The 22,095-nt window shown below is 45.0% G+C and overlaps 1 protein-coding gene and 1 pseudogene across 4 annotated transcripts in view; one reads left to right on the top strand and one right to left on the bottom strand.

Moving 5' to 3' along the window:
* Nucleotides 1-2,805: 2,805 nt before the first annotated feature.
* Nucleotides 2,806-22,095, bottom strand: part of AKAP12 (A-kinase anchoring protein 12) — a 116,234-nt gene continuing 96,944 nt past the window's right edge. For 2 of the 4 annotated variants that reach the window (XM_054490728.2, XM_054490730.2), the window contains 2 exons: nucleotides 6,400-11,444; nucleotides 2,806-3,850 (listed from right to left, as the gene is read on the bottom strand). In XM_054490728.2, coding sequence (XP_054346703.1) covers nucleotides 6,412-11,444 — 5,033 coding nt within the window. In that variant the 3' untranslated portion in view covers nucleotides 2,806-3,850; nucleotides 6,400-6,411. Of the gene's footprint in view, nucleotides 3,851-6,399; nucleotides 11,445-18,376; nucleotides 22,079-22,095 lie in introns of those variants that run through there. The other 2 variants (XM_054490731.2, XM_054490729.2) reach the window with 2 other exon arrangements.
* LOC129039815 (small nucleolar RNA U13) lies at nucleotides 13,056-13,141 on the top strand (annotated as a pseudogene).

Raw genomic sequence — 22,095 nt, 5'->3', positions numbered from 1 at the left:
CTGAAGGCTCCCAGGTACACATTAATAAAATTTGTATGACTTTTATTTAAAAAAGAATAGGGCCAGGTGTGGTGGCACATGCCTGTTATCCGAGCCCTCTGCGAGGCTGAGGTGGGTGGATTGCTTGAGTCCAGGAGTTTGAGACCAGCCCGAGCAACATACCAAAACCCCATCTCTATTAAACATGTATGTATATAATTCTCTATTCTTGACTAGGATTTCAAAACAACAAACAAAATACAATACACCTTGGGGGACCAAGACAGAATTGTTTTAGGCCAAGAGTTTGAGACCAGCCTGGGCAACATGGCAAGACCCCATCTCATGGGGGCACATGCCTGTAGTCCCAGCTACTCAGGAGATGGGAGGATCCCTTGAGTCCAGAGGTTCAAGGTTACACTGAGCTCTGATGGCATCATTGCATTCTGGCCTGTGTGACAGAGCCAGACCCCATCTCTACAAAATATGAAATCAAAATAAAAATAAATGTTTAAAAGAAATAGTCATGTAGATTTGAATTTATGTGACACTGATTTTGTGTTCAGGTTCCAAGCTCTGCTACTATCTGGGAATCCTTGGACTGTGTCCATTTCCTTTCTTACAGGGTTGGAGAAAGAGGTTCTAACTCTGGTTCTGGTTATTGGTTGGCATTTCAGAGAAGGTTTGTGTGACTATCCAAAAACTGTACATAAAACTTTACACTGGGGAGTCAGAGGTCAGCTAGAAGCTTAATGAGATTCTAATTAAAGGAGCCCAGAACCCAAAAAGGTTATGATCATGAATGGAGATCTTTGTGGACTCACGCCTATCCTAGATACATTCATTCCAAACTCTCATGATGCTCTATGAACAAAGGGTGCTAAGTAGTTAAAAGCGGAGCTTAAATGTATGATGAATATCACAACAGACAAGAGAAAAGCAATCGAAACTGAGTCACAGTGAAATTACAGAAAGAAATCCATGGCATTTAATTAGATTGCATTTTATTTAGATAAATGAAAATTTGCCCCAAACAGAACTAGGAATCAAATATCGTCTTGGACTAGAGGTAATTGCTAAGCTGGAAGCTATACTGAAAACTAAAATTTCCAGCCCTTGACTATCTGTAGTTCCAAACATCAAAGGAAAATATTGGAACAATTTATCTATGTACAGAGAGAGGCAACTCATGGGTACCATAAGCAAAATAACCTGAGGGGGAACATTTGACATTACAAGAAGTGGTGAGAGTTTACAAGTCTTGCATTGCTTTCTATTGTACATGGCTCTGTAGTAATGCCAAAAATAACAAAATGTAGGCACTTGCTCTGACTTTTGCAGTTTACATTAGATTATTATGTACTTCATAAATTAACAGCAGCTTTAGAATTATAAAACAGTATTATATTTCACGCTACTGTTGGTGTTCTTCTTGTTAAAATAACGTTCTCAACGGACATAGATACAGAGCTTGTACAGAAGTAACTCTGGGCACATCCAGATAGTACAAAAAGCAGTCATGAAGCAGCTACTCATGAAATCTCAACTGTGATGGCCAGTGAGCACCTGGCCACAGGTGGTAGGAAAAGACAAACGCGGGTGGAATTTAAACAAAGGCATCAATTTCCCACAAACTACACAAATCTTTAATCTGTTCAAAACAGCACAGAATGTCTTCCTGCCATAGAGAGGAAGTCCATATGAACGTGTTATAAATTGCTGTCATTTCCAAAACTCTTTAGTTGATGTTCAGAACTAGACACCAGCACTTGGATTTAAATCTCAGTTGGCCAAAAAAAAGAATTTTATATATATATCTATGTATACATATATATATATATATATATACACATATAATCTCAGAGGTTTTTTGAAATATATATATATATATATATATATATATAAAAAATCGCAGAGGTTTTTTGAATTTGGGGATTTTAATAATGATGCATGGGTAGCCATTATATATATTTGAGAATAACTCCTAAAAGATGACTTCCAACTACAAACAAGACTATACACTGCTATCATGAGGTGTTTTACTAATATGGCCAATTATGTATGAAGTTAGATTTGTTAGCATAAAAGAAACTACTTTCAGTTTTAAAAGCAAACTTTCTTTCCATTAAAACTAGGCTTTCCAGCTAATCAGCAATCAAAATTTAAATTTTCAAACTGGAGTACCAAGTTTGAGTAAAATCTAGAAAGCTATATGCCAGGCCAGTTCTGTATGTCAAGAGTAGATAAGTGACACTATTCTTCGTGTGACAATTGTCTGACAAAACCCTTAATGTAGGCTGAGGCAGGAGAATCGCTGGAATCCGGGAGGTGGAGGTTGCGGTGAGCTGAGATTGTGCCATTGCACTCCAGCCTGGGCAACAAGAGCGAAACTCCGTCTCAAAAACAAACAAACAAACAAAAAACAAACCCTTAATGTACTACTATGACTCATCATTTTGACATTTAAAACATTTTCCAAGATTATTTCAGGAAAGGCATTTTTGCTATTAAGCTTTCTTAAAATTTCTTTCTAGAGACATTTGTTATTGTTTGAAACCAAAAATATTAACACAAAAAAATTGACATTTTCAGGAATTACCAGATGGTAGAATTGTAGCAAGAATGTCAATCTGAAAAGCTACTGGTTTATTTCAGGAAAAGCATCTCGGCCATGGCTTCCTCTGAACACACAACTCAAACCAGTGAAAAGGGGTTTCATGTAATGACTACATCAGAAAGTTCTAGCTTATCAATCATTATCTTTATCATTCTAATGTGGTACACATATGTCCCAGGCTTCCTGGTATCTAATAAAACCAGCAAATCTAAGTGAAGCAAATATTTTATTTAAATCAGTCGTCAAATCACAACTTATCCAAACGAATGTGTTGCAACATTGTTCTTAAAAGAATGGCACAAATATGGCACAAACACAATCCAGTATCTATCAAAATACCATTTGTAAAGAACCTGACTTATTTCATGCCGTGTGTGAATGCAGTCCAGCATATAAGAGCAGAATCAAAAACTTACAATTCTTTTCTTCATAACACATAAAACATTTCACTACTTTGCCTCAGGATTAAGCATACTTATCAGTTCAAACAACCATAACAAGTAGGAAAAAGGATGTAAAGTTAATTTGCTACCAGAATATAACTTCTTTCTAACCTCCACTGGGTTAGAAAGAAAAATTTCCCAATGACAATAGAACATTCTGTATGTTTCAAAATGCTTTTTAGTTTTAGCACACTCCGCGTAATAGGAAAGTGACCAATTTCAGAGTACCACTAAATATGGACCTCAATCATTAGTGAATTTTAAAGAATTGTACCTTGATCAGGAATGTTACATCTAGGAAGCTCTGTTTTTCGTGGGTTATAACTGAGGCTTAAAGCTCCCCAAGGCTGCACTATGGCACATGCCCCATCATATACTGTGTGATACAAAAAGCATGTAGTATCCTGCACATTTCCTTAAACATTAAGAAAAAAATATACAATAGATACAGAAGGAGGATTACTTAAAACATACATATAAATACGTAAAGAATGATACTCCAGTTTGAGAAGCAGAACTAGGTATTGCCAACTCCAGTTCCAGGTTAAGAATTTAGGGCCTTAAATCAGAATTTATATGGTTATCAAGGGAAAATAGTAGGTTGGTCTTGGAAAGAGGAAATGTTAAATGGCTCTAGCTCCTGATGAAGCCTCAGGATTGTCAGGGGCTCTCTAGAAATGAGATCAGTTGATGTGCCTGCTTTCCGATTCTCAAAGTTCTGAAATACTGGTCTTCAGTCTCAGTAGCAGCATTCATTTTCTTCTACTACTTGTCTTCACATTCTGGTCTTCCAAATAGACAATGAGTTTAACTGTAGGAGGAGGAAGAATCAGCGTAAATAAAATCTCCTTTTTCTCTCTCATTTATTAACAACAGGATAGTTGTCAAAGTGACCTAATAATACCATAGTTTAACTCCATTAAAAAAACAAAGACGGGGCCGGGCGCGGTGGCTCATGCCTGTAATCCTAGCACTTTGTGAGGCTGAGGCAGGCGGATCATGAGGTAAAGAGATTGAGACCATCCTGGCCAACATGGTGAAACCCTGTCTCCACTAAAAATACAAAAATAAGCTGGGCATGGTGGCGTGCACCTATAGTCCCAGCTGTTCAGGAGGCTGAGGCAGGAGAATCGCTTGAACCCAGGAGGTGGAGGTTGCAGTAAGCTGAGATTGTGCCACTGCACTCCAGCCTGGCGACAGAGCGAGATTCTGTCTCAAAAACAAACAAAAAACAAAGATAGGGCCGGGTGCGGTGGCTCATGCCTGTAATCCCAGCACTTTAGGAGGCTGAGGCGGGCAGATCACTTGAGGTCAGGAGTTCGAGACCATCCTGGGGGAAAGTCCGTCTCTACTAAAAATACAAAAATAAGCTGGGCATGGTGGTGCGTTGTCTGTAATCCCAGCTACTCAGGAGGCTGAGGCAGGAGGATCGCTTGAACCTGGGAGACTGAGGTTGCAGTGAGCCGAGATTGTGCCACTGCACTCCAGCCGGGGTGACAGAGTGAGACTCTGTCTCAAAAATAAAACAAAACAAAAGAAAACAAAACGAAGATGGGTTGAGCACAGTGGCTCACGACTGTAATCCTAGCACTTTGGGAGGCTGAGGCAGGAGGATTTCTTGAGGCCAGGAGTTTGAGATCAGTCTGGGCAACATAGCAAGACCCCTGTCTCTACAAAAAAATTTAACAATTAGCTGGGAGTAATGGCATGTGCCTGTGGTCCCAGCAGCTATTCAGGAGACAGAGGCAGAGGCAGGCGATTTGCTTTAGCCCGGGAGGTCAAGGTTGCAGCAATCCATGATTGCACCACGGCATTCCAGCCTGGGTGACACAGCAAGGCTCTCTCAAAAAACAAAACAAAGATAGGGCTGGGTGCGGTGGCTCACGCCTGTAATCCCAGCACTTTGGGAGGCCGAGGTGGGTGGATCACGAGGTCAGGAGATCGAGACCTCCTGGCTAACACGGTGAAAACCCGTCTCTACTAAAAATACAAAAACAAAATTAGCTGGGCATGGTGGCGGACGCCTGTAGTCCCAGCTACTCGGGAGGCTGAGGCAGGAGAATGGAGTGAATCCGGGAGGCGGAGCTTGCAGTGAGCCGAGATCGCGCCACTGCATTCCAGCCTGGGTGACAGAGTGAGACTCCATCTCCAAAAAAAAAACAAAACAAAAAACAAAAAAAAGCTGGGCACGGTGGCTCATGCCTGTAATCCCAGCACTTTGGGAGGCCGAGGTGGGCGGATCACGAGGTCAGGAGATCCAGACCATCCTGGCTAACATGGTGAAACCCCGTCTCTACTAAAAATACAAAAAATTAGCCGGGGGTGGTGGCGGGCGCCTGTAGTCCCAGCTACTCGGGAGGCTGAGGCAGGAGAATGGCGTGAACCCGGGAGGCGGAGCTTGCAGTGAGCCGAGATCGTGCCACTGCACTCTAGCCTGGGCAACAGAGTGAGACTCCGTCTCAAAAAAACAAAACAAAACAAAACAAAAACAAAGATGGGGAGGGTCTTGTATTATGTTACACTACCACAAAACTAGCAACTGCAAGTAACTAACACAGTGAGGGTCGGTCATTATACGCACTGGAAAATTTTTAAAAATACTTGTTACTACTGCTAGGGGAAAAAAATCCATTTTTTCTGAAAGAGCTATCAGCCATATTTCAGGCAGTTTAATATTAACCCATTTTGGGGCACTAGTTTTGTTTTTTTTTTGAGATGGAGTCTCACTCTGTCGCCCAGGCTGGAGTGCAGTGGTGCGATCTCAGCTTACTGCAACCTCTGCCTCCCAGGTTCAAGCAATTCTCCTGCGTCAGCCTCCCGAGTAGCTGAGAATACAGGCGCTCACCACCACACCCAGCTAATTTTTGTATTTTTAGTAGAGACAAGGTTTCACCATGTTGGTCAGGCTGGTCTCGAACTCCTGACCTCAGGTGATCCACCCGCCTCGGCCTCCCAAAGTGCTGGGATTACAGGCGTGAGCCACCAAGCCCAGCCACTGGAGCACTAGTTATTTTTTAAAAACTCAACAAGCCAGTTGAGTGAACACAATGTATTTCTTATGCCTTTGGGTCAAACACGCACATGTGCACACACACATGCCGTTTTATTTTCTTCTAAAGCAGTCACATTAGGGGGTAAAACGAAGCCATTCTTTTCATAACATCGATAAGACTAAATGGCATTTCAATCACCAAAAACCATGAAACTATCCTAGATCTTTGAATCTAGTTGATAGTTATTTTCCTCAACTGAAGGTTCTACACGAAGGCATTAATTATTTGCTCCCGATTCCTTATATAACAAATTTGCCCTCTATTGGCATAAAAGAGAAAAATTATCTTAGAAGACAAGGAAGCTTACCTGCATGATGTTTTAAGATTCTGTAAGTTCTGACTTTGCAGATTCTCTCTCTTGTTTCTGTAACTCCTCCTGTGCTTGGGGTGTGATCGCTTTATCTGATTCACTGTGCACTTTTCCTTCCTGCAATTCTACTTCCTGGGCATCCTCCTTCTCTTTTTGTTTTGGTCCATTTGTATCTGGGGACTCTTTGGTTAAGCCTCCTGAGGCATCAGTATCAGCCAGGGCTGAGTTCTGGTTTTCAGGATCATCAACATCGTCACCTTTTTCATCTTCTTTTGGTTCAACTAGTGACTTCTCTATTCTTTCTGCTAACAAGGCATGACCATCATCTTCTGGCACAGACTTTGTTCCAGCTCCATCTCCCTCTTCCTCAGATGGGAGGATGACCTCTTCCAGCTGCTGATCATTTACAGTGGAACCTTCTACCTCAACAGTCGTGGTCTTTTCTGAGGCTTCACTCATGTCTTTGGAAATATCAGAATGTGCTTGTCCCACTGCCGTTGACTCTGACTCCTCTTTGGCTGAAGTAATTGGTGTTTCATCCTGTGCAGAGGCCTGAGGTTCCTCTCTTTCTTTCTCTGTTTCCTGTCCAGCGTCCTGGTTGTCAGCTTTTATCACGTGAGCTTGTGTCTGTAACTCAGACATCAACATTTCAGTGGCTGTTTCTTCTGTACGTACAAACTGGTCAACGGCTGTCTGAATGATGTTTTGGACAAGTTTACTGCTTTTGGTCTCAAGTTCCAAAATCCCATTTTCAGGCTCTAAATCCTCCTCAATTGCTACACTCACTTTGACCTCCTGGCAAGCAACCTGCTCATCGACTTCATCTGACTTCCACTTCAGTGATGTGGTTTTCTCTCCTTCCAGGTCGGAACTTAAGCCTTTTTCGGTAGTAGCAGATACTATCACTGGTGTCGATTTTGCCTGACACTCGGGCCCTGTGGGCACAGCATCTTCCCCTGGATGAGCGGCAAAGTCTTCATTTTTTTCAGAGGATTTCTCTTCCAGAACGAAATGTGCACCTGCAGGCTCCAACGTTTCACCTGTTTCTAAAATGTTGGCAGTTTCTCCTAAGACCTTTTCCTCCTCTGCAGCAGCTGTTAGAGTGAACGATGCCTCAGAGCTCTGAACTTGAATTTTGGTGCACACTGCCTCCTCTTGACCTAGGCAGGGAGGAGGGCTTCCTTCCAAACTGCTGACTTCCTTTGCCCCATCTATGATGGGCACATTCACTGTCTGGAGGAGCTGCTTACTGACCTCTTCAGATACGGTAACAGCTGTTTCGTGCTCAAGCTTCTCTTCATTCACATGGGTTGGCTCTGCTTCTGTTTTCTCCCTTTCGACTTGAACTACCATCTCTCTCTCCATGGGGGATGGAGCAGACTTAGCATGACTCTGCAGTTCAAGAGCATCATCCTTTTTACATTCAGCTTCTTCTGTCCCTTCATCTTTAAGGGCAACTTCAGTGACCTTTTCCTGACTGACTGTTATGCCTGTGTCTATAGACCCCTCAAGTCCTTCGACAAATGGTACGTCTTTGGTTTTCTCATCAGCATACTGGCCAGCCTCTTGAGGCCCCTCAGTCTTTGACAGAATGGATACAGTTTCCACCGACACCTCTTTATCTGTATGCTCTAGAGTGTCTTCCATCTTTGATTGTTCTTTAGTTTCTTCCTGGAACACAAAACTGGAAGGTGCTGGAGGCCTCTCTTTCTGTGCAGGAACTGCCTCTGCTTCTGTGCCCCCTGACTGGGTACCAGATGCGACCTCATTCTCCTCATGGATTTCCACAATCTCGTCTTTTTGGGTTGTGCCTGGCGTGTCAAAGTCTGCTATGGGGGTGCTTCCATCGGTCTCACTGTCTGTAGGGGTTTCCACCGAGTCAGGGGGGATAGCCTGTTCCATCACCATCTCCTGTGATTTTACCCCAGCTAAGGTTTTGGCTTGACAAGTGGTTACAAGCTCACTGGACTCTATGCTCTCTGTGACTTGAGGAGCTTTTTCAAAGCTTTCTGGGGTGGTCTGCCCCACCACCTTCCCTTGTGTAAAATGCTCAGTTTTTGCCTCCTGAGCATCTACTTTCAACACTACATCCGTCTCTTTCTTCAGACCTGGCGCTTCAGCATCCTCTTCTGGTCTTTCTGCCTCTGCTCTCTGCACAGGCTGAAGCGCGTCTTCCGGCCCACTGGTGCCAGGCAGCTGGGATTCCTCTTTCACTTTTTCTGCCACTGCCTGGAGGACCTCTTGAGTCCGCCTCTCTTGCTCTTCTATGTCAGGTACACCACCTTCCACCTCCTGCACCGGAGTGGCCTCCTCTGTGGTGTCTGGGGAGTCGGTTAACTGAGAGACTGCTGACACCATTTCTGCGGTCTCTTCAGCAGCAGATGCTTCGGTTCCTTCTTCGGCACCCAATGGCCCTGCAGTTTCTGCAGCTGTCACAGCTTCGGGGGTCAATTCCGCCTCGCTAACGACCGTGTCGCCCCGGACCTCTCTGTTCTCTGGCAGAGGTTCGGTAACCGTGGGGGGTTCTTCTTCTGCAATTACTTCTCTTTCCAATACCTCCTCAGTTAATGGTGCGGCTTCAGCTTCTACTTGTTCAAGAGGTTCTGTCACTGAAGCAGATATCCAAGAAGGAGACCTTTCTTCAATAATGGTAGCTGCCCTCATCCCATCAACGACAGCCGCTGCCATCATATGAGCCTGACTCTCGCTGAGCTCCTTGGACACCTCAGCGGCTGCCTTCTGCTCGGGCTGCTCTGCGCTTTTTTGGGCTTGCTGTGCCTCCATTTTCTCCTTTTCTACAGCATCATACTCAGACAGAGGGACCACGGCCGGGACATCAGAGTCATCTTCGTTGGCCCCTGTTGGCCCTGCGTCTTCAACAGGGGCTTGTTCTTGTTTCCCATCTGGCCTTTTCTTCCTTCGTCCGGGAATCAACTTCTTGATTGAGACCCAAGATTCTTCTTTCCCGGGTTCGGCATCTGGAGTGGAATGTTCTACACCAGACCCAGCTATGGAGTCTTCGCTTTTCTCTTCCAGCTTGGACTTTGATTTTTTTCTTGGTGTGACTAACCTTTTAAATGACTCCCAGGTGGAAACGCCCTCCCCTTCGGTAGGGCTTCCAGCTTGCTCGGGGGAGGAACTTCCCTGCCCTGGATCATGTTCTTGGGAACCAGCAAGGATCCCGTCTGTCCCCGTCTCTTTGTCTTTTCCGGCCTCATCGGCTTTCTGGTGGTCTCCTCCCATTGCTTTTGGTCCCCCTTCCTCATCAGAAGAGGACCCTTTCCTTGCTCTTTTCTTGGATGATCCCACACAAATTAAAGCTTCCCAAGATACTGAGGTATCCACCTTGCGCTTCGGTTCTTCTGGCTTTGGCTCTTCCACGCTCCCTTTCATTTCTTCTTGCATTTCAGAGGCTGCGCTCTCGGTGGAAGACAAGGTAGCACTCTTGACCTTGTCCAGCTCATCTTCTTTATCGCTTTCCGAAGGCCGTCTAACGCGCTTCTTGGGCGTCACCATCTTTTTGAATGATGCCCAGGGAGTGACACCTTCTCTTTTTTTCTCTCCATCGGAAGTAGCGCCTTCTTCAGCTTCCCCATCCTGCTGCACCTCGGCTAAGCCCTTTTCCAGACACGTGATCTCCTCGGGCTCCTCAGGGGATGAGGCAGAGCTCTCGCCCTTTTGCTCCTCATGGCTGTCCGGAGAATCGGCTGGAACCTGAGTGTGCTCCCCTGATTCCTCGTCTCCTCCTCCTCTTTTCCCTTTCTGTTTCTTTCCAGAAAGCTTTTTTAAGCCGGTGCTGGTAAAAAGCTTCTTTAGTGGACTTCCCTGCACCTTCATTCTCTCCTGTGATGACAGCATTTCCACCTCACTCACAACGCCTTCGGGGGGTTTGGACAGCACCTTCTCATCAAGACTGAGGTCAGCTCCCTGTGTAGGGTCCTCTCCGGAAACACACGTTTCTTTGAGCTTCACCAGCTCCTTGGCAGGTTCGGCTTCCTGAGGTTCTGCATCCATTTCAACCAACTCTTCAGCTGGCACAGACCCTGCTGTTTCTTCCACCTCCGTTTTCTGCTCCTTGGTTCTCTCCTCCACGGTGCTGACGTGGACTTCGGCCACAACCTCTTCTTGGTGGATTTCTATTTTCTCATCAAACACTTCTGTCGCCAACGGAGCAGGTTTCTCTTCAGAAGGTCCCTGCGAGCCACTGACTTGCTCCTCTGAGGGCAGCTCGACTTTCTCATATTCAGCTGATAACCGGGGCTCGTGGGCACTTTCCGCTGGCTCCTGTGGGTGGGCTTGCTCGGAGGCGGTCAGTTTCTCGGAGGCAACCTCTGCCTTTCCGTCTTCTTCTGTGTCTACTTTTTCTGGCTCTTGTTCCTTTTTCTTCTCTGAGGCTTCCACTTCATCCTCCTTCGGCTTCCTGAAACTGGTCTTTTTGCGCCAGCCGGCCCAACCTTGAGTGAAGAATTTTTTGAAGGTCGATCCCGTTTCACTGGTCATGGGACTAGTCGGAGATTCTGCAGACTTGCTGGGCTCTTTTTCTTGTTTCTCTTCTCCTTCCTCTTTGCATTCCTCCACTGCTTGGCCAGATTCGGCTGGGGGAGAAATTTCCGTGTGGCTTTGCTCGCGCTTCAGGGTCTCTTCGGGTTTCTCTGTAGATTGTTTGGGTTCGCTTTCTTTGGATGCTGCTTCTCCAGCCCCAAGGCTGGGGTCCTGGTGGTCGCCAGCCCCGGCTGCTCCTTCCCCTTCATCTTTTTTCACAGTGAGTAGCTGGACAGTGTCAGGCTTCTCTGTCTTATCCTTTTTCACAGTGAATTTAAAGCCAACAAACTTAAACACCTTCTTAAATCCAATATCATTAGCCTGGGACTCAGTGGGTTGTGTTAGCTCTTCTAAATTGCTTTCTGAAGAAGGAATCTGTTCGATTATTTCGGGCGTCTCCTCCTGCCCATCATCTGTGACGTCGTGAACAACTGCTGACTTAGCAGCCATCTCTTTATCGGTGTCTCTTTCGCTCACATCTTCAGAGTCTCTCTGTCCAACTATTAACAAAAAGGGGCGGGGGGTGGGGAGAAGAGAAAAGGTGATTACAATTCAAGAAAATTGTTTTTCTTGGACGGGGCCTCACTCTCTTGCCCCGGCTGGAGTGCAGTGGTGTGGTCTCAGCTCACTGCAGCCTCAACCTCCCAGGCTCAAGGAATCCTCCCACCTTAGCATCCCGAGTAGCTGGGACTACAGGCACATGCCACCATGTCCAGCTAAGATTTTTATTTTCTGTAGAGATGAGATCTCACTATGTTCTCCAGGCTGGTCTCCAACTGCTGGGCTCAAGTGACCCTCCTGTCTCAGCTTCTCAAAGCAGTGGGATTACAAGTGTGAGCTACAGTGCCCAGTCCAAGAAAATTAACTTTTTTTTTTAAGACAGAGTCTCACTCTGTCGCCCAGGCTGGAGCGCAGTGGCACGATCTTGGCTCACTGCAACCTCTGCCCCAGGTTCAAGTGATTCTCCCACCTCAGCCTCCCGATTAGCTGGGATTACAGGCATCTGTCACCATGCCCAGCTAATTTTTTTTTTTTTTTTTTTTTTTTTGTGAGACGGAGTCTCACTCTGTCGCCCAGGCTGGAGTGCAGAGGCGCGATCACGGCTCACTGCAAGCTCCGCCTCCTGGGTTCACGCCATTCTCCTGCCTCAGCCTCCCCAGTAGCTGGGACTACAGGCGCCCACCACCACGCCCGGCTAATTTTTTTTTGTATTTTTAGTAAAGATGGCGTTTCACTGTGTTAGCCAGAATGGTCTCGATCTTCTGACCTGGTGATCCACCTCTCTCTGCCTCCCAAAGTGCTGGGATTACAGGCGTGAGCCACCATGCCCAGTCAATTTTTGTATTTTTAGTAGAGGAGGGGTTTCACCATGCTGGCCAGGCTGGTCTCGAGCTCCTGACTGCTAGTGATCCACCCACCTCTGCCTCCCAAAGTGCTAGGATTACAGGAGTGAGCCACCGCGCCCAGTGAAAATTAAATATTTTTAAAATATGGCCAATTAATACTTTCTTTAATGCCAGGCAATTCAAGGATAAAGTGAGATCTTACAGAGATTTGCAAATCTTAATAGATTAATGTCTACTTCTTTCCAATGACCTTCAAAAATTCAGGTTCAAAGAGAATTATCTGCTCTTTCTGTTGCTTGTTAAAGGGAAAGTTGACAAACTTAACTATCAAAAAATTAGTTCCACATAAGTAGTCATGGCACCTCTAAGAGTGAGTCAACCAGGTAGTGTATCTTCTGTTGCAATGTAAGATGGAATCCCACATCACACCCATATTTTAAACAAGAATCCATCAAGTTTTAGATATAACTTCCCACTTAATAGGAAATATAGGGTTTGAGGAACAAGCTAAAGAACAAACAAGTATCTACACCAATCTAAAGAAGGGGACATTCTATGTGGTAACTAAGTCCGACCTCAACAGGTCCCCAAAAGGGACCAGAGCTCTTTGGAGAAATTCCAGGCTGGGTCAGAGGACCTATGAAGAATATTTTGTTGTGACAGAAAGGAGATGCTCAAAAGCTGATGGAGATGTCAAAAGGACACAAGAACTGGCTTGAAGGGGCTCCCAATGCCCAAACTTTCAAGCATAGAAAAGAATAATGGATCCTTTGTAGTTTACGAGAGTGATGATTGGGTGTTCATGTGCAATGTGTGCATTGATACCACGATGGCACATTACTCGTCTGACGTGAAAAAGAAAAAGAAAGAGAATAATGACATTGATGGGTTACAACACACTGAATAAAAAAAGAATCCATGAATCAAGAGTGATACTAAAAAAGGTAAATGAGGAGAAGGGAGCACTTCTTTAAGGAAAAAAAAATGTCAATAAATATAGGTATAACTTCTACTTTGATCCTCAAAGTCATTATTGTTAGAATTTTAGATTTAGAAAATCACAATTTACAGACACCATTTTAATAACTCATTCAGTCAAGGATCATAAACCGCTAAAACCATCGGGTAAAAGGCTGTCAGGAAACATACATTCAGAATACCAACATACAGATTACTTAATTTCAAAAAAATGACCTTGACAATAGAGAAATCTGGCAGGCACCACCTTAACCAAGTGATCACATTTAACATCCTCAATAATGGGACAGATGCCATCGCGCTTCCTGGTGTGAAGCACTGAGAAGGACAAGAATTCATCTACGTGGCATTCTTGATCAAAAGGTTTAATGGCATCTAATCACAACGACACAACCAGACAAATCCACAATGAAGGGCGTTCTGCAAAACAACTAGCCTGGCCTGAAATGTCAGTGTCACAGAAGGACGAAAATCCAGCAGAAACACAAAAGGATTGTCCGCAAGTAACTTTCAAATAGCTTGGTGGGTGGTGGGGCGGCTGATGTGGCTTTCCATAAATGGCGAATTAGGTCAAGTGTATATAAGTGTTTACTATATTTTTCTGGGTTTGTAATTTTAAAATCATTGAGGGGAAAAGTCAAGTCAATGTGATTTAATGGGGGGAAGTAGAGGGGAGATGTATTGTGTTAAATTAACAAATTAAGAGATTTAAGGAACACAACAACCAGAGGTACCTGGCATGATCCTGAATTGGATATTTGTTAGGGAAAAACAGCGAAAGGACATTTTTGGGTCTTCTTGGGAAATACTGAGTATGAGCTTTGGGATTGGATGAGATGAATTTTAATTGAAATAAAAGGGTAGAGATTTGACTGCAGAAAGCAGGTTACCAAACAGTATACACAATGACCTCATTCGGGCTTAAAAACAACTATCTCTCCTTTCTCTCTCTCTCTCTCTCTCTCTCACACACACACACACACACACACACACACACATCCTTCACATATGATCTCTGGGGGATGCGAATGTCATTTATTTTAGTTTTGCTTGTCTGAATTTTCTTTTTTCTTTTCTTTTTTTTTTAAGACAGAGTCTCACTCTGTCACCCAGGCTGCAGTGATGTCATCTGGGCTCACTGCAACCTCCACCTCCCGGGTTCAAGCTATTCTCCTGTCTCAGCCTCCCTCAGTCCCTCCTGCCCTCAGTCCCATGCTGGGACTACTGGCATGTGCCACCACACCTGGCTAATGTTTGTATTTTTAGTAGAGATGGGGTTTCACTATGTTGGCCAGGCTGGTCTCAAGAACTCCTGGCCTCAGGTGATCTGCCTGCCTCAGCCTCCCAAAGTGCTGGGATTACAGGCATAAGCCACTGCCCCCAGCCTCTAATTTTCTATATAGGACATATATTGATTTTTGTACAAACAAAAAGGTCAATTAAAATGGACACCAAAAAGATCTTAACAAAAACTGCAAAAATATACTTAATGTTTTAAGCACAAACTGAAGGTTAATAATTATAACTAGCCGGGCGCGGTGACTCACGCCTGTAATCCCAGCACTTTGGGAGGCCGAGGCGGGCGGATCACAAGGTCAGGAGATCGAGACCATCCTGGCTAACACGGTGAAACCCCGTCTTTACTAAAAAATACAAAAAATTAGCCAGGCGTGGTGGCGGGCGCCTGTAATCCCAGCTACTCGGGAGGCTGAGGCAGGAGAACGGTGTGAACCCGGGAGGTGGAGGTTGCAGTGAGCTGAGATCGCGCCACTGCACTCCAGCCTGGGCGACACAGCAAGACTCTGTCCCCCCCCAAAAAAAAATTATAACTAGTACATACAACAAGACTTAGAACACAGCAATAAATAACTTGAAATGCAGAAATATTTAGAAATATAGAATTCTTCCCCAAATCCATACATTCCTTCCAATTATATAATCTTATTACTCTGAAAACAATTTAATTTTCTTATTTATGAAATATTACAAATCTATGTCTACAAATTGCCATCATACTACTTATTTGGTTTTATTTTGAAACTGAACCCCAGAAAGTTAAGTAAAAAACTAGGCTGGGCACGGTGGCTCATCCCTGTAATGCCAGCACTTTGGGAGGTCCAGGCAGGTGGATCATTTGAGGTCAGGAGTTTGAGAGCAGGCTGGCCAACATGGTGAAACCCCGTCTCTACTAAAAATACAAAAACCACCCAGGCGTAGTGGCGGGCGCCTGTAGCCCTAGCTACTCAGGAGGCTGAGGCAGGAGAATCGCTTGAACCCGGGAGGCAGAAGTTGCAGTGAGCCAAGATCATGCCATTGCACTCCAGCCTGGGTGACCGAGCGAGACTGACTCAAAAAACAAATGAACAGACAACAACAACAACAACAACAAAACTGCCTAAGGTACCCAACCAAGTCAGGGCAAGAGTGTGACCTAGAGTTTTTTTTTGTCCTTGTACCTTGTTATTCTCTAAGTTAAGCTAAAGTTCTTTTTTTCTTTTCAAATATTGCTAGATTTTTGGATATTCATAGATGAACAGGTTATCTGGGCCTCTTATTCTTCAGAGACTCAATAAGGGCCTTTGCTTCAGTGGTGATGCCATAGACTCACCATCTGTAACAGCTTCGATAATCAGCAAGGCTCATTTTTTCTGCCGGCAGTATCTAAGGTAGCATTTAAAACAAAACATTTTAGTTTTACCTCTGAGAACTAAACATTTCAGATAGCAAAGAAGGTTTCATGAAAAACCCAAGAATCTCATTATTTTGATCTGAGGCACACTTCCTAAAGAATTTTCCTTTTCTCTTTATAAAATACACATTTGTGACCAACATTAGACTTAACAAACAATAAGGAAAAATTAAACACTCATATTAAACTTTGAAGCAAATATTCAAAGAGAAAGAAAAGTCCAGACATCGACGATCTAAACTACTTCTACATTTTAGATATATACACTCTTCCCATTATTTTTTAAAGCATGTATAGTATTGTGAAATAAGAAAATGCTCTAAGTTTCTATTTGTTCCTATTATAAACTGACATTGTGATGAATTTGTTTATAGTTAAATCCAAATGTTTCCTTAAATGTATTTCCATGAACTATTTCTTTTTTCTTTTTTTCTTTTTTTGAGCCAGTCTTCGCTCTGTCACCCACGCTGGAGTGCAGTGGCTCGATCTCAGCTCACTGCAACCTCCGCGTCCTGGGTTCAAGCAATTCTCCTGCCTCAGCTTCCCAAGTAGCTGGGATTACAGGCGGCTGCCACCACGCTCAGCTAATTTTTGTATTTTTCGTACAGATAAGGTTTCACCATGTTGGCCAGGCTGGTTTCAAACTCCTGACCTCAGGTGATCCGCCTGCCTCAGCCTCCCAAAGTGCTGTGATTACAGGCGTGAGCCACTGTGCCTGGCGGTCACAAAAGAACTTTTTGCAAACACTTCTAATGCAATTTAAGAGATGTGACTTTCCTTTTGAAAAAGTTGGATAAAATAATTGGAAATATACTAGAGAAAAAAGAAAAATTCCAATAACAAACTCTATTCTAGTATGATTTCACTAGTACAGAATACAAACAAATTACATATCCTGCCAGCAAGCATGTGATTAAAAACAAACACTCATCAACCTCCCTGGAATCAGAAAATGCAGACATGTTGCTAATATAGGAGTAGAAAGCTGGTGTCACACAACCATTTCCCCCTCACTATTTTCCCTCCACTCTTAAATCTGTGTTTCCATTGGAAACACTTCCGTTTCATTCTGAAAGGGCCGAAATGTTTATAGTCAAAACTAGGGAGATAAAGGTTCGTGAACCAGCTGCCAGCAGGCAGAACAAAACAGTTATTGGGCCAGGTGCTATGGCTCACACCTGTAATCCCAGCACTTTGGGAGGCTGAGGCAGGCGGTTCACTTGAGGTCAGGAGTTCAAGACCATGCTGGCCAAAGTGGTGAAACCCCATCTCTACTAAAAACACAAAAATCAGTCGTGCATGGTGGCGCATGCCTGTAGTCTCAGCTACTTGGGAGGCTGAGGCAGGAGAATCACTTGAACACAGGAGGTGGAGGTTGCAGTGAGCCAAGATCACACTACTGCACTCCAGCCTGGGCGACTGCCATCAGTATCTAAGGTAGCTGTTACTGAACAGCTATTGATAGTTCAGTATAGCTTAACAATAATCAAATGTTCTCTTTATATAGAGTAAGTGAGTTATGAGTTGAACACATAATAAAATGTATACAGAAAAATTTTAAGTTGTAACTGGTCAACTAGTCTGCAGTCTCTTTTAACCTAAGTAATCCTAAGAGTTAAATTGTCACAACAATCTTCTGGCGCCTCCATGCTTTGTGCTTCAGCCTGATTTCGGCCTCCACGTACCCTCTGTGCTGGGGCAATCTACTCACTCCATATAAGGTACCTGCTAAGCAAAGCCTCCTAAAATACCGCTTCTATCACATCAACAGGCTGTGGACTCCTAATGGCTTCAGGGCCTAGAGAATAGTCTTCTAACCTACCTAGCCCGGCAGGTACCTATATCTGTACCCGCGCTGTTGAGATCCTGACCACAAAACACATGCGATCGTGTGGCTTGGAACCCGCATTGAAGCCTAGACCGTACTTCCCAGCCTGCCCCATCCCTGGGCTTCACACTCCCCATGGCGCAGCCCAAGTGTTGAGGCCGGTTCCATTCTGTTCTGCGTCCCACACTTTGCTGGCCTCCAGGCCTCACAGTGAGGGCAACTTTGCTAAATCCTGGTGACTTTTCGAGGCCTGGGTCATCCTCGACCTGCCCTGCCGCCCACCTCCCCAGGTGACTGCAGCCACAGCCATGTCCTTTCCAACCCCCCGACTCCCCTTTCAAGCCAGAGTCTTCCGGGAGGTAGGCTGCTAGCGCAGAGCGTTTTGGCACCTATATCACGGGACCCAGAACGAGGCCTTTCCTTTCTGGGGCTGGGGGCTGGGGCAAGATCAAGGGCAGCGGGCGGCTCTACAGCCTGGGCTGGGATGCCACGGGCGCAGGCCCTTCCCGACCTGTCCCTGCGCGACTTGGCCAGTAGAGAGGCTTTCCCAAGCCTGGGACTGGAAGGAAGGAGGCTGGAAAACCCACACACCCATCTCGGGTCGGTCCTAAGGGACAGTTGGTGGTGGCCCTCGGGATTCCGTGTCCGCCATCGCCGCGGGGCGAACTGCCGCTTGGGGGCACGTGCTACTCACTGCAGAGTTTACTCCACCAGGGCATGGCGCGCGCAGCCCGCCGGCAGGGGCAGCCCAACAGCCGCCCGCGAGGCCCAGCGCGCCCCTGCCGGCTGCCATAGCTTGCGAAAGCCTGGGCCCGGGAAGCCGGCCGCTAACGTCACAAACGGCGCAGCCTCCTCGCGCCCGGCGCTAGCCCTGGACCTCCCAGGAAACCCCCGGGGGTCCTGCGGACCGCCCCAGTGGGGTCTCTTCAAACCCAAGCTTGCTGAGGCCGAAAATCATCCTGCTAACCAACTGCCAAGACGCCGCTGAACTTCCCTGACAATTTTTTTAAAAAAAGGGCCTCGAGGCCTGGCGCGGTGGCTCACGCCTGTAGTCCCAGCACTTCGGGAGACCAAAGCGGGCGGATCACCTGAGATCAGGAGTTCGAGACCAGCCTGGCCAACATGGTGAAACCTCATCTCTACTGAAAATACAAACAAATTAGCCGAGAGTGGTGGCACATATCTGTAATCCCAGCTACTCGGGAGGCTGAGGCAGGAGAATCGGTTGAACCAGGGAGGTGGAGGTTGCAGTGAGCCGAGATCGCGCCGCTGCACTCCAGCCTGGAAGACAGGGCAAGACTGTCTCAAAAAAAAAAAAGAAAAAAAGAAAAAAAGAAACAAAACAAACAAAAAGGACCTCGACAATGGAGAAATCTGGCAGGCACCACTTTAACCAAGTGATCAGACCTATCCTCGATAATGGAATAGATGTCATTGTGCTTCCTGATGTGAGGCACTCAGAAGGACAAGAATTCATCTTTGCAGCACTGCTGATCAAAATGTTTAACGGCATCTAATCACGAGGAAACAATCAGACGAATCCACAATGAAGGACGTTCTGCAAAACAACTAGCCTGGCCTGAAGTGTCAATGTCACAGAAGGACGAAAATCAAGCAAAAACACAATGGGGTTTTGTCTGGCAATGGCCAAGGCATGGTGGAACCTGCTCGTGGGTTTGGCTTGGTTGTAAAGAGCTTTAAGTTCTTGAGTATTCGCCCATGAGGGTATCAGTCAAGTTCCCATCACAAAGCCATCACTTACAGAGCCTTATGGGCTAGAAGGTGGAGCTCACCTGCTCCCTCCAACTGGGACTTCAAAAATAGTCATCTGTGAGAATGCAAATGGACAACCACTTGGGAGGACAGTCTGCAGTTTCTTTTCATACTGAACATACTCTTACCATATGATCTGGCAATCACGCTCCTTGGTATTCACCCAAATGAGTTGAAAATTTATGTCCACACAAAACATCTGCACACAGATGTTTATAGCAGCTTTATGCATAATTGCCAAAAGTTGGAAGCAATCAGATGTCCTTCAATAAGTGAGTGGATAAAGTATGGTATATCCAGACAATAGAATACTATTCAGCACTAAAAAAAAAAAAAAAAAACCACCGCTGGGCGCGGTGGCTCATGACTGTAATCCCAGCACTTTGGGAGGCCGAAGTGGGTGGATCACGAGGTCATGAGTTCAAGACCAGCCTGACCAAGATGGTGAAACCCCGTCTCTACTAAAAAAAAAAAAAAAAAAACACAAAAATTAGCCGGGCATGGTGGTGGGCACCTGCAATCCCAGCTACTCGGGAGCCTGAGGCAGAGAATTGCTTGAACCCGGGAGGCGGAGCTTGCAGTGAGCTGAGATCACGCCACTGCACTCCAGCCTGGGCAACAGAGCGAGACTCTGTCTCAAAAAGGAAAAAAAAAAAAAAGAAAGAAAAATTAGTTATCAGGCCTTGAAAATACATGGAGGGAACTTAAATGTATATAGCTAAGCAAAAGAAGACGCTCTGAGGAAGATACACAATGTATGATTCCAACTATATGACATTCTGAAAAAGGCAAAACTATGGAGACAGTAAAAAGAGCAGTGGCTGCCAGGGGTTGGGGGGGAGGAAGGGATGAATACGTGAAGCCCAGATGATTTTTATGGCAGTGAAGCCATTCTGTATGACACTAATGGTGGGTACACATCATTATGTATTGGCCCAAATCCACAGAATGTACACCACCAAGAGTGAGCCCTAATGTAAACTATGGACTTGGGGTGATAACCATGTGTCAATGTAGGTTCATTGATTGTAACAAACGACCCATTCTGGTGGGGAATGCTGATAAGGGTTGGGGGAGGCTATGCAGACGCTGGGGCAAGGGACACATGGGAATTCTCCAAACTCTCCACTCAATTTTGCTGTGAACCTGAAACTGCTCTTAAAAATAGTCTATTTTTAAAAACGGTCATATGACTTGACCAACGTCATATAGGCGTGTGGTATCTCAGGAGGGCCAAAGGCTGGCTGGGGAGTGCTTAGAGTGAAGGCACTAAAGGAGCAAAATATACAGTTTGTCTTTTTGAAAGAAAAGTCAATTTCATACACTTTTAAAGCATAAACATTCTTATTTTCCATAAATCATTACAACTTTTTATAGTTCATAAGCGCCACTTATGGCAAGAACAAGTATTTCGATATGTCAACTCCTACACTTAGATGGAAAAACTGCTTTATGTCTAATGTGGACAGCAATTTGAATTCTATTTCAGTGTGAAAGGCAGAGTTTATTCACAGTTACAGTCATGCATCGTTTTGAAAAGAGTGCATAAATCCTACCCACCCACTCACAGATAGTGATTCAAAAGATCACCCGAGCATCATTTTACAACCATCAAAGTGAAAGCTGGATAAAGCAAGAATCAATGGGTGCTAAAGTGCTAAATGGAGGAGAGGGGAGGATATTTACATGCTTATTGTTGAAAGGGAGGGAGAAAAGCCCAATTCTACAGTGGAGAAATTGGAAACACCTTAACATCAGCCTACAAGGGACAGATGGACACTGCGTGCAATACCCTGAGAAGGACACAACATCACCTCTGCAGGATTCTGGCTTAGAATGAGTAACCTATGGCCGGGTGCAGTGGCTCACACCTGTAATCCCAGCACTTTGGGAGTGTGAGATAGACGGATCATCTGGAGTCAGGAGTTCGAGACCAGCCTGGCCAATATGGTGAAACCCAGTCTCTAAACACAAAAATTAGCCGGGCGTGGTGATGGGTGCCTGTAGCCCCCAGCACCTCAGGAAGCTGAGGTGGGAGAATCGCTTAAACCCGGGAGGCGGAGGTTGCAGTAAACCCAGATCACGCCACTACACTCCAGCCTGGGCAACAGAGCAAGACTCTATCTCGGGAAAAAAAAAAAAAAAAAAGAATGAGTAACCTAACCTAAATTGATTTAGGCAAAAGAAACATCAAATAAGGAATGAGTAGAAATGGGGAGAGAACTTATGCTTTGAACATATCAAAGTCTAAACAACAAAAGCTATAGAAGTCTTCCAGATTAAAAGAAGCTAAAAAGACACGACAACACAAAATCTCTGACCCTAGGGTGGATCTTGTAATGCTAAGAGGAATGCTTTAAAATGGACATAATTAGATTAACTGACAAAATTAGAAGCAGATTATAGAAAAGTTCTGTAATAACGTAAATGTATGATATTGATAACTGTCAATAACTGTACTGTGGTTATGAAAGGGAATATCCCTATTCTTGGAAAATACATACTGAAATATTTAGGGGTAAAGGACCATGATGTAT

The sequence above is a fragment of the Pongo pygmaeus genome, chromosome 5 (genome assembly GCF_028885625.2).
Source record: "Pongo pygmaeus isolate AG05252 chromosome 5, NHGRI_mPonPyg2-v2.0_pri, whole genome shotgun sequence".
NCBI classification, from domain to species: Eukaryota; Metazoa; Chordata; class Mammalia; order Primates; family Hominidae; genus Pongo; species Pongo pygmaeus.
The sequence above is the reverse complement of the archived record's forward strand: the minus strand, read 5'-3'. Positions and strand labels throughout refer to the sequence as shown.